Source organism: Cyprinus carpio, chromosome A19 (assembly GCF_018340385.1).
Source record: "Cyprinus carpio isolate SPL01 chromosome A19, ASM1834038v1, whole genome shotgun sequence".
Taxonomy (NCBI): Eukaryota; Metazoa; Chordata; class Actinopteri; order Cypriniformes; family Cyprinidae; genus Cyprinus; species Cyprinus carpio.
In genome coordinates this window covers 6,682,860-6,700,706 of record NC_056590.1, presented here as the reverse complement: position 1 = coordinate 6,700,706, position 17,847 = coordinate 6,682,860, and the positions used below count along the sequence as shown (strand labels likewise).

The 17,847-nt window shown below is 37.2% G+C and overlaps 1 protein-coding gene across 1 annotated transcript; it reads right to left on the bottom strand.

The window, feature by feature from the left end:
* Positions 1 to 693: 693 nt before the first annotated feature.
* Positions 694 to 17,595, bottom strand: LOC122148720 (serine/threonine-protein kinase Nek5-like). The gene is made up of 7 exons (XM_042775912.1): positions 17,450 to 17,595; positions 16,387 to 16,442; positions 16,104 to 16,179; positions 6,423 to 6,547; positions 6,137 to 6,227; positions 3,597 to 3,703; positions 694 to 825 (listed from the first exon to the last, which is right to left on the bottom strand). The coding sequence occupies exons 3-7, from the start codon at positions 16,177 to 16,179 to the stop codon at positions 694 to 696; spliced, it is 531 nt and encodes a 176-aa protein (XP_042631846.1). The 5' UTR covers positions 16,387 to 16,442; positions 17,450 to 17,595.
* Positions 17,596 to 17,847: the final 252 nt, after the last annotated feature.

Genomic DNA, 17,847 nt, shown 5'->3' with positions numbered 1-17,847 from the left:
AGAAAAAATCTGCTTATTTTGTTGAAAATGGCTTGTTGATGCGTAGGTGGTGTCCTGATGTCAAGGATGATTCTGAATGGGATGTGGTGTATCAAGTCGTTATTCCGTCGTGTTACCGTCAGCAAGTTTTGTCTTTAGCCCATGATCATGATTTATCAGGACATTTATGAATTACGAAAACCTATAATCAGATTCTGAGACACTTCTTTTGGCCTTGTTTTAAAAACTGGCGTTGCGTATTTTTGTCGCACCTGCTGCACCTGTCAGATTATTGGAAAGCCGCTCGTCCCTATTCCAGCTGTAGGAGAACCGTTTGAACACGTTATCATTGATTGTGTGGGACCCCTGCCGAAAACTAAAACTGGTAACCAATTCCTTTTGTAGTTCATGTGTAGTGCTATGCGTTTTTCTGAGGTGATTCCATTGAGAAAAATAAACAGCATCTGTTTTCATTAAAGCCCTTTTTTTTTTTTGCTACGTTTGGTCTACTAAAAAAGTGTGCAAATGGATCAAGGCACTAATTTTCTTTCTAAGCTTTTTTCACAAGTATTGACTTTTTTTAATTTTTCTCACCGAGTTTGAGCGACTACATCAAGAGAGCCAAGGTGCGCTCGAATGTTTCACCAAACGTTGAAAGCGATGCTCAGGAAGTACTGCAGGGATACTGGTAAGGATTGGGATGAGGGTGTACCATTAGTGTTGTTTGCGGTCAGGGAGGCTGTGCAGGAAAGTCTTGGATTTAGTCCCGCTGAACTTGTGTTTGAACATACGGTCCGAGGGCCCTTTAAAAATGCTCAAAGAGAACATCCTGTCTTCTGATTCTAGCTTTAAAATGAACGTGTTGGATTATGTCAGTAAATTCTGTGAAAGGTTACACAAAGCTTGTACTATGGCGAGGGATTCATTGACTGCTGCTCAAGAGAACATGAAATGCCAGTTTTATCGTAAATCTGTTTTTTTAAAGAAGGTGATCAAGTGTTAGTGTTGCTCCCTGTTGTTGGTTCTACCTTATCTGCACGATTTTCCAGCCCTTACTAGGTGCTGAGAAAGTTGAGTGGCACTGATTACGTGGTTCGTACTCCTGACAGGAAAAGGAAGTCTCATGTGTGTCACGTGAATATGTTAAAGGCATCACAGTAGAGAATCTCTCCAAATGTTTCAACTGCAGATGTTGCTGTTCCTGTTCCAGTTTCTGTAGCTACCGTATGTAGTGATGTAGATGCTGCTTGTGCTGCTGATGCTTGAGGACGATGGTGTGGTGTCCCGTCTTACTCATCAACAGCGTGCTAGAGTTAAAAATTCTGAAGTCTTACGTGACGTACTATCTCATCCACTTCATTTATCTGGACAACAAAGGGGTGATGTTATATGCATTTGATCAATGACTTTCCTTCCTTGTTTAATGACGTGCCTTCTTGCACCACAGTTTTGCGGCATAATATTAATGTGGGTGATGTTACTCCGATTAAGCAGCATTCATATACCATGTGATCGTTGCCAAGAGAGCTGTTATGGCGGGGTGAGGTTGATTATTTGCTTGAGCGTGGACTTGCTAAGTTTAGCTGTAGTCCCTGGAGCTCGCCGTGCCTTCTAGTCCCGAAGAGTGATGGTACTGCTCGATTTGTACTGATTACTGAAAAGTAAATGGGGTTACCATTCCAGACTGTTTTCCGTTGCCACGCATAGAAAACTGTGTCGACAATCTTGGTTCTGCTCGATACATCAGTAAATCTTGTGCATCTGATATTTCAGCTTTTGTGACTCCCGACAATTTTTTACAGTACTCTGTTATGGCTTTCGGGATGCATAACGCGCCTGCTACTTTCTAGCGACTCATTTAACATCGTGCTTTCAGGGGTTTCAAACTGTAACGCTTACCTGGATGATTTGGTGGGTGTATTCTACAGACTGGTCAGAACATGTTTCTCTCTTTGCGGACTGTATTCGAGTGTCTCGCTAACGCTTCCTTGACTTTGAACTTGGCAAAGTGTGAATTTGGTCAAGCCACTATTACCTATCTTGGTAAGGAAGTAGGTCAAGGTCAAGTGCGTCCGTTAGAAAGGAAGGTAACATTGCTGAATTTCCAACTCCAACTACTCGACGTGAGCTTCGCAGATTTCTATTACGACTTTATTCAGCATTTTCTTCTCTTCCGGGTCTATTATGAGCGCGTTCACAACACTGCAGTGACGCCGCTGACGTATGCCGCTGCTGACGTGTTATCTTTATTGGGCACACCAGAAAAACACGTCAGCAGCGTCGTACGTCAACAGTCTCAGCAGTGGCGTTCACAACAGACCCGGAAGAGAAGACAATGCTGAATAAAGTCGTAATTTTTGGTATTTTTGGACCAAAATGTATTTTCGATGCTTCAAACAAATTCTAACACAGACCCTCTGATGTCACATGGACTACTTTGATGATGTTTTTATTACCTTTTCTGGACATGGACAGTATACCGTACATACATTTTTAATGGAGGGACAGAAAGCTCTCGGACTAAAATCTAAAATATCTTAAACTGTGTTCCGAAGATGAACGGAGGTGTCTTACGGGTTTGGAACGGCATGAGGGTGAGTCATTAATGACATAATTTTAATATTTGGGGGAACTAACCCTTTAATGTATCTTTTTTTTTTTTTTTTCTTGTTTTCTAATATATGCATTGTAGATAGCTCACACACTGTTTAGTGGCTTCGGCTTTTGGAAATTAAAAATATTTAATTGGGGATAAACACGTATTTGTGTCTGGTTCTTTCTACAATCTCCACCATCACAGCAATATAACTAAATGTTTCGTTCCAACCCCTGGAACTTTAAAAGTTCGTAAGAGACATGATAAATATATCTATAGAAAGCTTTAAATTACTAGTTAATAAAATAAAACAAATCAAAAACAAAAAACTCTTTCATTATAATCATAATCTGTAAGGATGCATTTCTTTCTAAAGTTGTGTCTAATGAGGAGATGGCGAGTCAGGATCGGCAACTTTATCCTTGCGTCACCGACTCAGAAAACACTAGTTTTATTAGTAAATAATTCAAATATCTCCTTCTATTTCCCCCTGACACATTCATGGTAATAACCTATGCCGGTGCTTTGCGGCAAGCTTAAGCCTATTGCGTGCATTTGAACGCAGAAAAACTGTTTAACTGCGCTGATGGCACATCGATATTTGATATTTGAATCAACGTAGACGACATTTGTGAACGCACATTTTCTGCAATGTCGCACGTCTTACAGACTGCAACTTTATTGTGCTATTACTCCTTTCGAGCCAAAATTTCACAAAATTGGTCAGCTTCTGACAGCATCAGGTGTTTTATTAATGGTGAGTATAATTATTTATTTATTTCAATGAATGTAATCGATAAGATATATATCATAATATTTGGGTTATAACAGGCTATTAACTGTATGCTTTTTAAAAATGTTACAATGTCATTTGCAAGTAGAAATAACAAACCCATTTCCATTATTAATTTATTTCTTCAACTTTATTTCTTGTGTTGTATCTTTACAACTTTAGAAATTTAACTTTTATATAAATGAATGTTCATTGGCACAGAATTTCATGTCTACACAAGACACTCACCTCTTGTTCTTTAAAAATCCCATTGACTTTCTGTGTTTGCATCTTCTTGAAAAGATCACCTCCTTCACAGTACTCCATCACAATAAAAAAGTATCCACCTTTAACATCTAAAGAAATATAAAGCCGTCAAACAGTAACATGACTACTACTACTAATAAATGGATTCATTAGGTGTAATTGTTTTATTTCACAGCCAACATGTTTTTGTTTTGTTTGAATTTGTTTACCTTCTTCAAGAACAACACAGTTTGGTGTTGTTCCTTTTTTCATAAAAAAAAACAACAATAATAATAATAATAATAATAATAATTATTATTATTATTATTATTATTATTATAGCTGCAAATAGCAATTACAGATGCAAGCAAGGCAGGAAGCATCAGGCTTCTCTGTCTGTTTCCCCACATTTATCACATTAAAAAGTGATTAAAAGTAAAGATATCAAATTAGTTTGATAGGTAATATCAGAAATATGGTGAGAATTAAGTTATATTTTAGTAGTTTAAAACAACAAAGAATGATAGTAAGATTTCAACAGAAAAATAAAGCTACGTGGAGCTACAATTGCAAACCACTCAGCAGCGCAGCAGACAGCAAAAGTGTAAAGGCACAACAGACCCATATTGGTGTCAACATGTCAAAGCTTTGCAAAGATGAAGCCTCAGACACAGTTTGGCATCATTCCAGTAAATTTGTTGATGCATTTAATGATGATCATTTCATATATCGACATGAAAACTTTTTGCCAGCATGGTCTGAAGATGATCTGAGTAAAAATTTGGTGAAAATCAGGCTAAAGGTCTTGGAGAACAACAAAAATTTAAATGGAAGACAGGAAGTTCGGGCTGACTATGGCAAAATTAGAATCTATATTCTCAACATGACCAAAGGAATATGAGACCAGTTTCGTTACAAAAGGCTAATTTAAGTTGGCCACACACTAGAGGATTTTAAGGCCGATTTTAAGCCCCGGTGTGTGGCCTGATTCATGGCTTGTCGCAAGCGATTTTTTTGTCAAAGAAATCCTCTATGTGTGTGGCGTCATTACAATTATTTAATGCTCCCGATTGAGACAGTGCGTCCCCAAACTCAAATCTTAATATCAAACATATTTGATATTTACGAATCTGGCTGCCTCTGACGTGATACCCGTGATAGCCAATGAGAGCGAGCAAGCATCACCTACCAGATGTTGTGTGTTCTATAGCTGAAACTTGACAGCCACAAACATGCCACGAAAGCAGAATACATAACCCATATTCTTTTTATACTTTGTTTTTTCACTGTGAAACAGAACGTGTGCTGTGAGAGCCAGCTGACAATGTTTAATGTTCTCCATTTGTTTTTCTTCTCTAGTCACATTTGATCTTGCGAGTCTCCAGGAAATCTCATCACTGTGAAATCGTACCTAACTGACAAGTGTGTGTTCTCGAAGTCTAGTCGAATCATATAGTGTGCGCATTCAAAGGATTATAAGGATAAAAATCCGTTGAAACTGTCTTCATGTCTGTGGTCTCTCCCACATTTTTTAAAACCGGTTAAGATTTGAAAATCGTCTAGTGTGGGCTAGCTGTACTCAGAAGTCATTCACATTTTTGGGAAATTTCACAAGGGGGCACTGGCCGAAACTTTTTCAATACAATCAGGGTATGGTGCCAAAGATACACACTGAGTTTTGTAACGATACAACCAAAGCATTCATAAAATATAGGATTTTACGACAAAATTGAAAATGGCTGACACCCAAAATTGCTGACATGGGAAATTTGGGTATGGTTCTACAACGCATCAAGTCTAAAAAAGAAAAAGGTCAAAAAAGAAAAAAGGATTTTTTGTCAATCATTTAGAAGTTTATAAGCAAAAATAGCCATTTTTTGGTGGCGCAGTGCTCAAACTGTGCAGGCAGCCACTGATCATCATTATTATGACACACACCAAGTTTGGTCTCAATATGTCCATTTTAGAGTACTCTTTGCCAAGATCACGCATTATCCTAATTCTAACGGTTTGAACTAATCTAGTTGAAAAAAATGCTTACTTTTATCAGCATGGTCTGAATATGATCTGAGCCAATTTTGATGAAATTCGGACAAACCATTTAGGACGAGTTTGGAAAAATAGGTTTTTTGAATAATTAAAACCTGAAAAATCTTGACCAGTAGATATTTTGGTCTCCATTCAACTTGGCATGAGTGAAGGAATCAGAGGAAAAAAGAATTTTGCTTCCAAACTTTACAGTTTCAAAAATTCTAAGCATAAACATGAGTGGAAATGCGTACTGTTGGTGGCCCTAGAGAGTTTGTTTGTGTTAGAGGCTCCAAACTTGCAATGGTTAATGTTGAGACTCTCCTCTATCTGTGTTTCCAAATTTAATAACTTTCCTGCAAGCTGTTTTATGGGCTGCCATAGACTTCAGAGCAGAATAGGAAGAGGGAGAAAAAGATGACGGCAGTCGCAACAGATAAAAACCTTCGGTGCTTAGCCCCTAATAATAATAATAGTCACACAGAATAATCTTTTATAATTCATCACAAACACACCTTCAAATGAATCCACATACGAAACAATATATCCATGGTTTAGATCCTTTAAGTTGGTCACTTCCTTTAGCATTGTGTCCAGCTCATTCTTCTGAAGGTAACACATAACAACATTTGTTGTGTTTGTTTTGCAAAAAAATAAACAAACAAACAAACAAAAAACACTTCTATTTAAAAGTAACTCTTATAATATTATAAAATGGCTTTATTTATTTTCATAAATATAACATAATTAATATGGAAAAATACTAAATTCTTCATTTAGTTAATTCTTGATTGTTCTTACATCTCTTGAACTCATCTGTTTGATCGCACAAGGATCTTCATCTGTGTTGTTCACCAGAAACACTGTTCCAAACAATCCTTGTCCAAGTTTTTTCTTTATGGTGTATCCACGGTCTTCTAACACACCTATAATCAAGACTTAAGTAATTACTAAATAACCACATTACCATGATCATTAGCAGAAACACACTGATAAGAATAGGTCTGTCATGATTATTGTGATTGATTGTATAATTATGTTTAATCTGATCTAAAGCAATTATTTGAATGAAAATAATCATCAGCACAAAATTCATGATCAGGACAGACCTACACAAAAGTAGAGTAATTCATTAACACAACTAGGGTGCAGGGTCCAGCTTCAATCCTAATGCACTTCATACGTTTCAAAGGCTTTTATCGACAATTACATGACATTTATGCAAAATAGTCAGTATTTGCAGTGTTGGCCCTTCTTTTTCAGGACCTCTGCAATCCGACTGGGCATGCTCTCAATCAACTTCTGGGCCAAATCCTGACTGATAGCAACCCATTCTTTCATAATAACTTCTTGGAGTTTGTCAGAATTAGTGGGTTTTTGTTTGTCCACCCGCCTCTTGAGGATTGACCACAAGTTCTCAATGGGATTAAGATCCGGGGAGTTTCCAGGCCATGGACCCAAAATTTCAACATTCTGGTCCCCGAGCCACTTAGTTATCACTTTTGCCTTATGGCACGGTGCTCCATCGTGCTGGAAAATGCATTGTTCTTCACCAAACTGTTGTTGGGTTGTTGGAAGAAATTTGCTGTTGGAGGGTGGTTTGGTACCATTCTTTATTCATGGCTGTGTTTTTTGGGCAGAATTGTGAGTGAGCCCACTCCCTTGGATGAGAAGCAACCCCACACATGAATGGTGTCAGGATGCTTTACTGTTGGCATGACACAGGACTGATGGTAGCGCTCACCTTTTCTTCTCCGGACAAGCCTTTTTCCAGATGCCCCCAAACAATCGGAAAGGGGCTTCATCGGAGAATATGACTTTGCCCCAGTCCTCAGCAGTCCATTCACTATACTTTCTGCAGAAGATCAATCTGTCCCTGATGTTTTTTTTTTGGAGAGAATTGGCTTCTTTGCTGCCCTTCTTGACACCAGGCCATCTTCCAAAAGTCTTCGCCTCACTGTGCGTGCAGATGCGCTCACACCTGCCGGCTGCCATTCCTGAGCAAGCTCTGCACTGGTGGCACTCCGATCCCGCAGCTGAATCCTCTTTAGGCTTTAGGAGACGATCCTGGCGCTTGCTGGACTTTCTTGGACGCCCTGAAGCCTTCTTTACAAGAATTGAACCTCTTTTCCTTGAAGTTCTTGATGAACCTATAAATTCAATCTTAGTAGCCACAATATCCTTGCCTGTGAAGCCATTTTTTATGCAACACAATGATGGCTGCACGCGTTTCTTTGCAGGACACCATGGTTAAACAATGGAAGAACAATGATTTCAAGCATCACCCTCCTTTTTTAACATGTCAAGTCTGCCATTTAAACCCAATCAGCCTGACATAATGATCTCCAGCCTTGTGCTCGTCAACATTCTCTCACCTGAGTTAACAAGATGATTACTGAAATGATCTCAGCAGGTCCTTTAATGACAGCAATGAAATGCAGTGGAATGGTTTTTTTGGGATTAAGTTAATTTTTCATGGCAAAGAAGGACTATGCAATTCATCTGATCACTCTTTCATAACATTCTGGAGTACATGCAAATTGCTATTATAAAAACTGAAGCAGCAACTTTTCCAATTTCCAATATTTATGTAATTCTCAAAACTTTTGGCCACGACTGTACATGTCTATAATGCACTTTAAAGGGCACCTATTATGCCCCTTTTTACAAGATGTAATATTACTCGTATGGCTCTCCAGAATGTGCCTTTGAAGTTTCCGCTTAAAATACCATACAGATTGTTTATTATAACGTGTTGAAAATGTAATTTTTGAAGGGGATCTGAAAAGTGCTGTTACAATGGTGAATTTCTGTAAATTTAAACAAACTGCAACTTCCCACCCATCTCCAGAAGGGGGTGGAGCCTAGAAGTCTCTGTTTTGTATATGGCAATAAACAGAGAGGAGAAGCAACATGAGTGAGATCAAGAGAACCGGTGTTCAGCCGTACATGTACGAACCAGAGTCAGCTTCAAATTCAGGTCAATGAGTGAGGGCGTTGGGCCCGTCCGAACACCGGTGGCATCTGGACAGGGCCACGAGCCTCTACCTCCCACCCCAGTTTTGGGCTCCCGGACCTCCGCCTCACCGAGATATAAGCGTTCAAAAACCGAGTTCTTCCACCCGCTCCGACCCACCCGCTCTCTCGAGCTTGGACGAGCAGCTCGGAGGGGGTGGACCTCAGTTTGAACACTGAGCAGCCCAGGCACTTCAAACTCAGTTGGATGAGAAAGCCCAGAGCGGTGGCCACGTCAAATCCGCTCCTTTGAGAGGCTGTATCTCTGAGATGCTGTGGTGGACAAAATGGCGGACATGGCACAACACACTGAGAGCTGTGGATTATGGTAAAACACGCCTGTTAGTCAATAGATGTGGGCAAGGCTGCCAAAATATGACGTCATATTGCAGTTTGGATCCAAACAACACAATTTTTTAGCCTGGTTTGGTTTTTTTGAACATTTGGGTGGCATTATGCAAATATTTTCACATTGTGATGTAGACATGTGGGGGCGTGTTTGAATAAGCCATTATAGCCCGGTCTGGATCAGCCTTCTCTTTTAGAAATAATAAATCCTTTTGTGGGAGACTGTGAGCTTTGTAACTCTGCAGATCTTGTACATGCATAAATAGCTACATAACACACTAAAGAAAAGGAAAAATGGAAATCGCATCATATGACACCTTTAAATCCAGATAAATCACAACCCCTTTTTGTTTAAATCAAGCGGTTCACAGATTCTTGGACGTGTGATGCCACACAAACCCAGGCCCCTCCCGCGATAATTGACTGACACTGGTGTTTTATCATAGACCTGCCCTGAGTGAGCTTTCGTCAGTCCGCCATTGTTTCGATGCCGGAGCAGGAGTAGATAATGTCTCCTTAGCACTGAGGTGTCTTTGTTGTTGGATGCATTAATGAACATAGCAGTCATTTACTCCCAGCATCTGAGCTGCTGAAGACACAGAGGATTATGTTTGTTTTTGGAAGGGAATGCACCCCCGATCTACGTAAATGCGTTCATGTTCGCGCCAAATCATTCGTGATCCAGTCTCACCTACAGAAGAAGTGAGTATAAGTTTCTTTAATGAATCTTTGCAAATCTCCTTTCCTAATAATGTGCTAGATACCAAGTTCCGCGGCTAAAGTGCTTTCCAAACCTACGTTGCACTTTTTGTATGTCTCCCTTATCTAACACACCTGATTGCACTCATCAGCTCATTAGTAGAGACTGCAAGAACTAATTGGGTGTGTCTGATTAGGGAGACATACAAATGTGCAGGGCAGGGGGTCCTCCAGGACAGGTTTGGGAACCACTGCTTTAAGGTAATCAAAAATCTGTTTGCATGGTAGATTCTTATTTAGGGTATTGTCTTAATCATGTTAAAACTGGAATATTTGTTGTCCATGTAAACGTACCCGAGTGTTAGGTTAACCTGAGCTCCTCTAACACTGACCAATAGGAAAGCAATGATATTACCACTGACCTCTCACAAACAATTATTGGACTTTATTATTAAAAGTATACAGAAAATGTAACTTAAATAATAAATCAACTTTACCTTTTATGGTTATTAGTAGAACATTAAAACATTTAAATCTAAAATTGCTCTTTAAAACATTAAAAACATTAAAGTTAAAATGACTAAATTAAAAAATAAATAATAGAAAGCAAACTGTATTTTAACTGATAAGAGGAATACACAATAACTCATTTAAGCTAGGAATTAGAGCTGTATTAGCTAGCTTATATATGATTTACAGTTACTGCTATCATAAAAATACACATATATGTAGGTTTCAAAATAATACAAAAGGAAAATTTAATGTCTAACAACAAATATTTTCCCAAATGTATTTTTAAATCAGAAATTATTATTGCTATTTTAATAATAATTGCTAATTATTATGCTCCTATTCATTGCGTTCAATCTGTTTAGCGCGCAGCAACGCTCATTTCAGTCGTGTGAGCCTCGTCCACTCTTGACAGCAAAAATTTAATATTTGCATGACTTTCTAACATTTACAGATGGAGAATATACCTGTGACATAACAGTTATGCAAACACAACATCTCAAAATTCATTAAACAGCACAAATATATTCGCTGTTTGCCATGGTGGATAGATTTGATCCATGATCGACATTAAGGGCTGCTTAAAGTGTTAATTCACCAAAAAATTAAAATTAGCCCTGTGTATACTCACCCTCAAGGCATCCTAGGTGTATATGATTTTCTTCTTTCAGACAAGTACAACCGGAGTTACATTAAAATTATAAGTTATATTTGAAAAAACAAACAAAACAAACAAACAAAAAAAAAACATCAACCCTATGCCATTATAAAGCTTGGAAGAGCAACGACAATTTACAATATATAACGACAATTTTTAATATAACTCCGATTGGATTCGTCTGAAAGAAGAATTTCATATACACTTAGGATGCCTTGAAGGCAAGTAAAACATGGGATAATTTTCATTTTAGGTGAACTAACCCTTTAAGAATAAGTGTGCACATCAAGTTATTTTGACTTACTGAACATGGATCAGATTAGTGAGATTTAGTGAACTTTGAACTTTAATTGTCGTTTATGGAACCGCTTCAGCACTGATTGATTTGTTAGGTCATTTCAAATCAGGTTTCGGACTTTAATCCCCACTTTTATCATCTTTTTTGAAACACAGCCCCCCAAGATACTAGAAAATCTCAGGTACACAGCAAAGCACACCCGTGTTAAATGAACACTACTCAGTGTTTAAATATCAATAGGCTTTCAGTCCTGGTCCTGGGCCCACTTTTCAATATTCTTTGATCCACAGTCATATTGTTAAAGTAACCACTTATTTACACTGCACACATTTGTGGCATGTTACGGCTCCAACCTGGCCACCGGAGCTGATCATGACCACTCTAGTCAATGCTAAAGTATCACGGTTCAAAAATATCCCCAGAAGGGGCTCTCTGCCCTGCTTCACTAAAGATAAGTGCATAGTCTGTTTTTATGGATGCCGTGTCCAAGCCACAGAGTTTAAATACAATGACTCTGTCATTCATAACTGGACTTTTTAAGTGTATTAACTTTGTCGGTAAGCTACAGCACAACAAAGCAGGACATCACAATAAACATGATTGAGCATTAGTGATGAACACCTCTGTTAACAAGAAGAATCACTGAAGAAAAGTGAAACACTTGGGCCTCATTCATGAAACATTCGTAAATATATGAGTAAAATTCTGAGTAATTTGCGTGTAAAACAGACCTTCCCAAAAACTCTCCTCCAGATTCACAAACGCTTCGTAAACGTTAAACATGTATGTTAATGAATTCCAATCATTCTTAAATAGGGCACTCATGCACGCTCACAATGTTTTTGCAGTTACGACCTACGTTTACTGACCAACCAGTAAAAATGCGACATGAAATCAGCGTGACATGGCGCTAAAACATAAAACTGCTCACCTCAAGCTTATTCCTTCCACAGCCACTTCCACTTTTTTTCAGCACACATAAAAACTACAACTGTCAAAGTGTGATTCATTATGCTCTTTTTGTTTACCACTAGCGCATGCTAATGATGTTTTATTCTTCTATAGAAACAATGCTAATGATGTTTTATTCTTCTATAGAAACACCGTACATGACATGCATGTCGTACCTAACTTTATTAGATCCATGTGTGACCAGCGATGATCTTATAGGATTGTTAAAATCATGCAGTGTGTAGAAGGCTTAATAGGCAATATGCCTAACATTAAATATTCCATAACTTGTGTCCACCAAAATGTTTTTAGCCAGCTGAAAAATGTTAGGCGCACTTCTGAAAACGTCTGGCGCTTGAGAATGCTTTGGTGGCACAGCACTTTTTCCAGCTGAGACGTTTTAGTTGCTATGACTTGGAATGTCCATGGCGACAACCTATTACTAGTATTTACATTTGAAGAATATTACTGAATATAAAAACGCAGTAACAGCAATATTAATTTGACCATTGTTGTTCAGATTTGTTTGTACAAGTAGGATGATTGGTTGGTGTATTATTTGTCCTGCCCCTCCACCGTTGATTGGACAGCTGGGTAAAAAGTTACAGTGACAATCGCTGCGTTTTTACCCATAGACTGTATAAAAACATTGGATGTAGTGTCCATGATGTTACCCGTAGAATCCTGAAATGCATTTTTGAAGCCTAAAGTATGCGGAGTGGGCAGTCGACATTTTGGCAGCGGGTCTCTGCATGCCACTCCCAGATAAAAAAAAATGGGCAAAAAGGTGGAGCTGGTTGCTGAAGCCATGCCCAGCTAGTGCGACGGCAGTATCAGCAGCGGCAATCCACCTGTCACTCAAGTGGCCACGCCCTTAATTATGCAGAACTTTAAGGCTTAATATAATTTAAAAAACGGATGAGTTATAAAAAAAATTCACACCCCTCACAGTTGTCATGAAGGGCAAAATTAGATATATAGACCAAAATCATTTCTTGAACCAGTCTGTAAACGTTTTTTTCTGCTGTAAAGTTTGGGCATTTTAACATGGGGAGTCTATGGGACTGACTCCCTTTTGCAACCAACCTCAAGCGGCCAGTCGATGAATTACAGTTTAAGTCACTTCCGTGTTGGCTTCATGAGAGAGAGCGGGAGGTTGCCGCTCGGTTTTACCCAAAGCTAAACAGTTATCAACTCTCAGCTACAAAAAAAAATAAAAAATCCCTGAGCAAACAAACTTATAAAATATTATGATGGCAGTGCATCAAAATTCAGTGTCATCTGTTTCCCAAAAAAGAACACAAAACGTTTTATGCAACATTTACATCTGGTAAGGAGCAGGGGGCTGTTTCATAAAAGACGCTAAGAAAAGTGGGGATTAAAGTCTAAAACCTGACTTGAAATAACCTAACAAATCAATCGGGACTAAAGCGGTTTTCATAAAGGTCATTTAAGTTCATGCAAACTAATTCGATCCAGGTTCAATGAGTAAGGATAATTTGATGTGCAGGCTTATTCTTGAGCAGCCCTTAATGTCGATCATGGATCAACATCAATCCACTAATGCAAAACTGCGAATATTTGTGCTGTTTAATGCATGTGAGAAATTGTGTGTTTTCCTCAGTGCATAACTGACACATCATAAGTGTATGTTTTTCATCTGTAAATACTAGAAAGTCATGCAGATATATACATTTTTCTGTCAGGAGTGGACGAGGCTTACGTGAGTGAACGAGTGCTGCTGCGCGCTAAACAGATGGAACTCAGAATAATAGTGCAATACTTCTGAAAATACTTCTGAATAAAATATGCGTTCTGCTTAAATATTTGTTGTTGGAAATTAAATATGACATGTAGAATTTTAATCCTACATGTAAGTTAATTTTTATCATAACAGTAACTGTTAATCAAATATAAGCAGCTAATACAGTCCTACTGTCTTAAATGTGTTAATGTGTGTTCCTCTTATATGTTAAAATGTAGTCTTATTTCTATTATTTATTTTCATTTTTAATTTAATGATTTAAACTTTTTTAATTTAGTGTTTGTAAATGCTTTAAAGAGATCAATTTTAGATGGTAATGTTTTAATGTTCTACTAATAACCATAAAAGGCACAGCTGTCATAAAACCAGAGAGAAAGGCTGCGTGGCTAGAAACTGCTGATCAACTGAATGGGCAAGTAGCAGCCATGTTAAAATGTTTTCATATATCTAAAAAAAAAAATAAAAAATCATTACATTTTGGGCACAATACATTAAATAAATTGGTTGTAGCCTATTTTTTATTTATTTATTTATTTAAAATTGCATTTTTAGTATAGTTTTATTTTGGGACTAATAATAAAGTCAACTAATTGTAGCCTATGAGTCAGTGATGTCACAGGCCGGCTCATAGCCTGTGGCAAAAATGAGGGAACACAAACAAGTATAGGCCAATCAAAGAAAAAGGTGCTTTATTGTAAACCAAAAACTATTAACTTTAAACAAACAAAAAAAGGAATGCGGTGTGAAATGTCATAATGTAAGGTGTATGTAAAGTGCGTGGATGAGAGAATCTGTGTGTGTGTGTGAACATGACTGAGTGGAAACTAAGTAAAACTATAAAGGAACAAATGAAACAGAATCAGAAATTTTCCACCTGGAGGAGCAGAGAGAGAGAATAATATCAGTGTGTTCCTATTGGTCAGTGTTAGAGGAGCTCAGCTTAGCCTGACATTTAGCCTTCTCTCCGGACCAGGTTAGTTTCCCCAGCATAAATTGCCAAAGTGACTGAGCTTGAGCTATGGTAATTTTGCTTTATCCAGTGAAAATAAGTCAGACTAACTGAAATAAGCCAGCCCCCAGGTGTCCATTTCTTAAGTACAAACAAATTTTTTTTTTAAATACACACACTTTCATGAATTGAAAAATTTTACGTCAGAACAGTTTTTACGAACGATTTGCACAAAAATTTGTTTGCTTGTGTTTCATGAATGAGGCCCATTGACTACAAGTGACTTTCAGCCACAGCCTTGGATGAAATAAAACGAAAATAAAATAAATGAAATCTCTTAAGATCTCAGCAGAGGATGATTAAACAACTGGACAACCTTTTGTCACTTGTTACATTAAAGGTGCATTCACAATTTCATGTTTGGGTTAAATTAAAAATGGACCCTGGTGCGATTGCTCTGTTAGAGTGGTTCATTTGAGCATGTGTGAACGCTGCCATCCAAGCCCCGATGTGCACCAAACAAACGAACCAAAAACTGGAAGTAATGACAAGATGAGATACTATGCGACATGATTTGACGATGCGGTGTAACCAAAACAATATGAGCAGAGGGCAAACGTGGAGCAATGATAAGGTAAAGTGCCTTTTATGAGCTTATATATTAATATTAAAGTGGCGCTGAGCAGACTGATCAGTTAATTTGTGCTTTGATGTCATACACCTGCAGCACCGCTTTAAGTCTAACACACCTAACGCATGTTTTGTTTGGAGTGTTCGGTGAGTTCCATCACAATATATACGTCATTCAAGTCGACCAATCAGGTTGTGAACGCATCACTATGCCTTTAGGTTCGCTGTCAAAAATGCCAATGTGAACGCTAAGCGGACCAGTATTATTTTTTCTTTTTTGGTCCGGACCAAACGAACCGAACTACAAGTGTGAACACACCCTAATTCTCTTTCAACAATTACTGGTTGGATAAACTACTTAGACCAGTCTAAAAAAAAGTTAGTCAGCTATTTTTTATTTAATATATATATATATATATATATATATATATAAATTTTTTTTTTTTTTTTCAGCTAAGATTGGCCATAGCTTTTAAAACCATTGACATAAAAATGTAGTTTGTTCTCATTTTAATTTTAAAAGACTGCTAGTCAAACTAGTTCTTAACACAGTCTTCACATAGAGGCAAAATTCATGCAACTGGCCCCTGGTGAATTGCTGTGTAATGCTGCTTACACAAAAGTGATGTTCCCTCAAATTCATTATGAAATTTACTCACCCTTACATTGTCCGATTCTCATATTTGAGGAATCGCTGTCATCGCTGGTGCCAGGGAGTCTGTGATACTGTTGCATCTTTAGGAAAAAGTTTTACTTCCTCTTAATAAAGTATACATCAAATTAAATATTCTTTGAACGTCTATAGTGGTCAGCACTTAATGTGGTAATAATGTACATTAAGGCAAGACTTATGAATTAAAGTTGCTTCTGTCTGTAAAATTTATAAATATAAGGGAGAGTCCTGACATAAATGTAAACATATGTACATAAATTTTATCTTACCGGGAACGTCACCCATGTTTCCACCTCTCAGAAGCCCTTCACAACTGTTTAGTTATCTGCCAAACAAATACACACAAAACCATTACATTTATTCAGAATGAGAACTCTGCTCATGCGTTTGCATTATGCATTGAGCCAAAACTCTGTTTTGTTATTTTTAGGAGTATCTTTAGCACATATGCACAATTAAAATTTTCTGCTTATATTTAACTGCTTACACACAAAATCTTTACTTGTCACACAATTTCTGAAACCTGAAACTCAAACACCAGAAGCACACACCAATTCTGCAAAACCATACACTAATTCTCGGCCGTTGACTCAGTTTTTCATTTTTATAAAACACTTCTTGCAAAACACAACACACAATTCTTTATGTAACACACAAATATCTAACAGGAATTAATATTATGGCAAAGGTGTTTGCAAATGTTTGCTTTTGTGTTTGATATTTGGAATGCAGTGCTTAATTTTGCTTAAATTTAAAATATTACTTAAATTTGTAATAATCCAGTGAGATTTTTCTATCAGTCAGTTACAGTTCAGTTATCAGCCACAGAGATCTGATCTCATCATCTTCCAGTCCGCCTGTGATTACATGAAGAAACACAAAACTTACATGGACTAAATACAGAAGAAACTGTGGTAATGTCTCTATGCCTCAAGCACACAGACACACACAGACACGTGTGTGTGTGTGTGTATATATATATATATATATAGATATATATATATATATATATATATATATATATATATATATATATATATATATATATGAAGAGTTTAATTTGCAAATTTGCAGACAAACAGATAACTCCATTTTTAACAATTTTCAATTTTCATTGTGCATTCCAATTAATCTCAATCAAACTGCAGTTAGATTATTTTTGATTAGGTGTAAAATAACCAGCTAACTTACACAATTAAAACATGATATTTATTTAGATTATGTTAAAAATAATAAATAAATGGTAACTAAAAAATGTTAATAAAAAAAATAAACTCTTTGTGTGTGTGTGTGTGTGTTATAGTTATTATAGAGACAGAAAAATATACTTACATCTCTTGGTAGATGAATTTTAGAATCACTCTTCAGCCTTCAACAACATTCAAATTTGTTGTACACTACCAAGGAAAATAAAAACAAAAGTACTAAGGAGTATTAATTCTTTCTTTTTTTCTGACTTGAGAGAAAGCTTGTGCCAGCTTTTTATAACAACTTTCACTTCCTTATTTTACTAAGAAGTTGATTGTGTGTGTGTGTGTGTGCGCGCGCATGCGTGTGTTCTTGTATATTGTTTATGAAGACGTGTGTATAATCACATAGGGTATTGTAACAAACATAGTTTGAGTTTTACACTGTTGTGTCCCTGTAAACCAAATGGCTTTAAAAAATACTAATTTCTTTTTTTAATCTAAAAAATTCCTCTAGTTTTGTGTGAGTGGTAGGTTTAGGTG

What these genes read in the sequence shown, in the direction of transcription:
- LOC122148720 (XM_042775912.1), bottom strand. Translation starts at nt 16,179, where the DNA reads ATGCAACAGTATCACAGACTCCCTGGCACCAGCGATGACAGCGATTCC. An exon ending in GAGAATCGGACAATGTAAGG is followed by an intron (nt 6,548 to 16,103) that starts GTGAGTAAATTT and finishes TCTTGATTATAG; the next exon opens with GTGTGTTAGAAGACCGTGGA. An exon ending in GGATTTTTAAAGAACAAGAG is followed by an intron (nt 826 to 3,596) that starts GTGAGTGTCTTG and finishes TTCATTTTAAAG; the next exon opens with CTAGAATCAGAAGACAGGAT.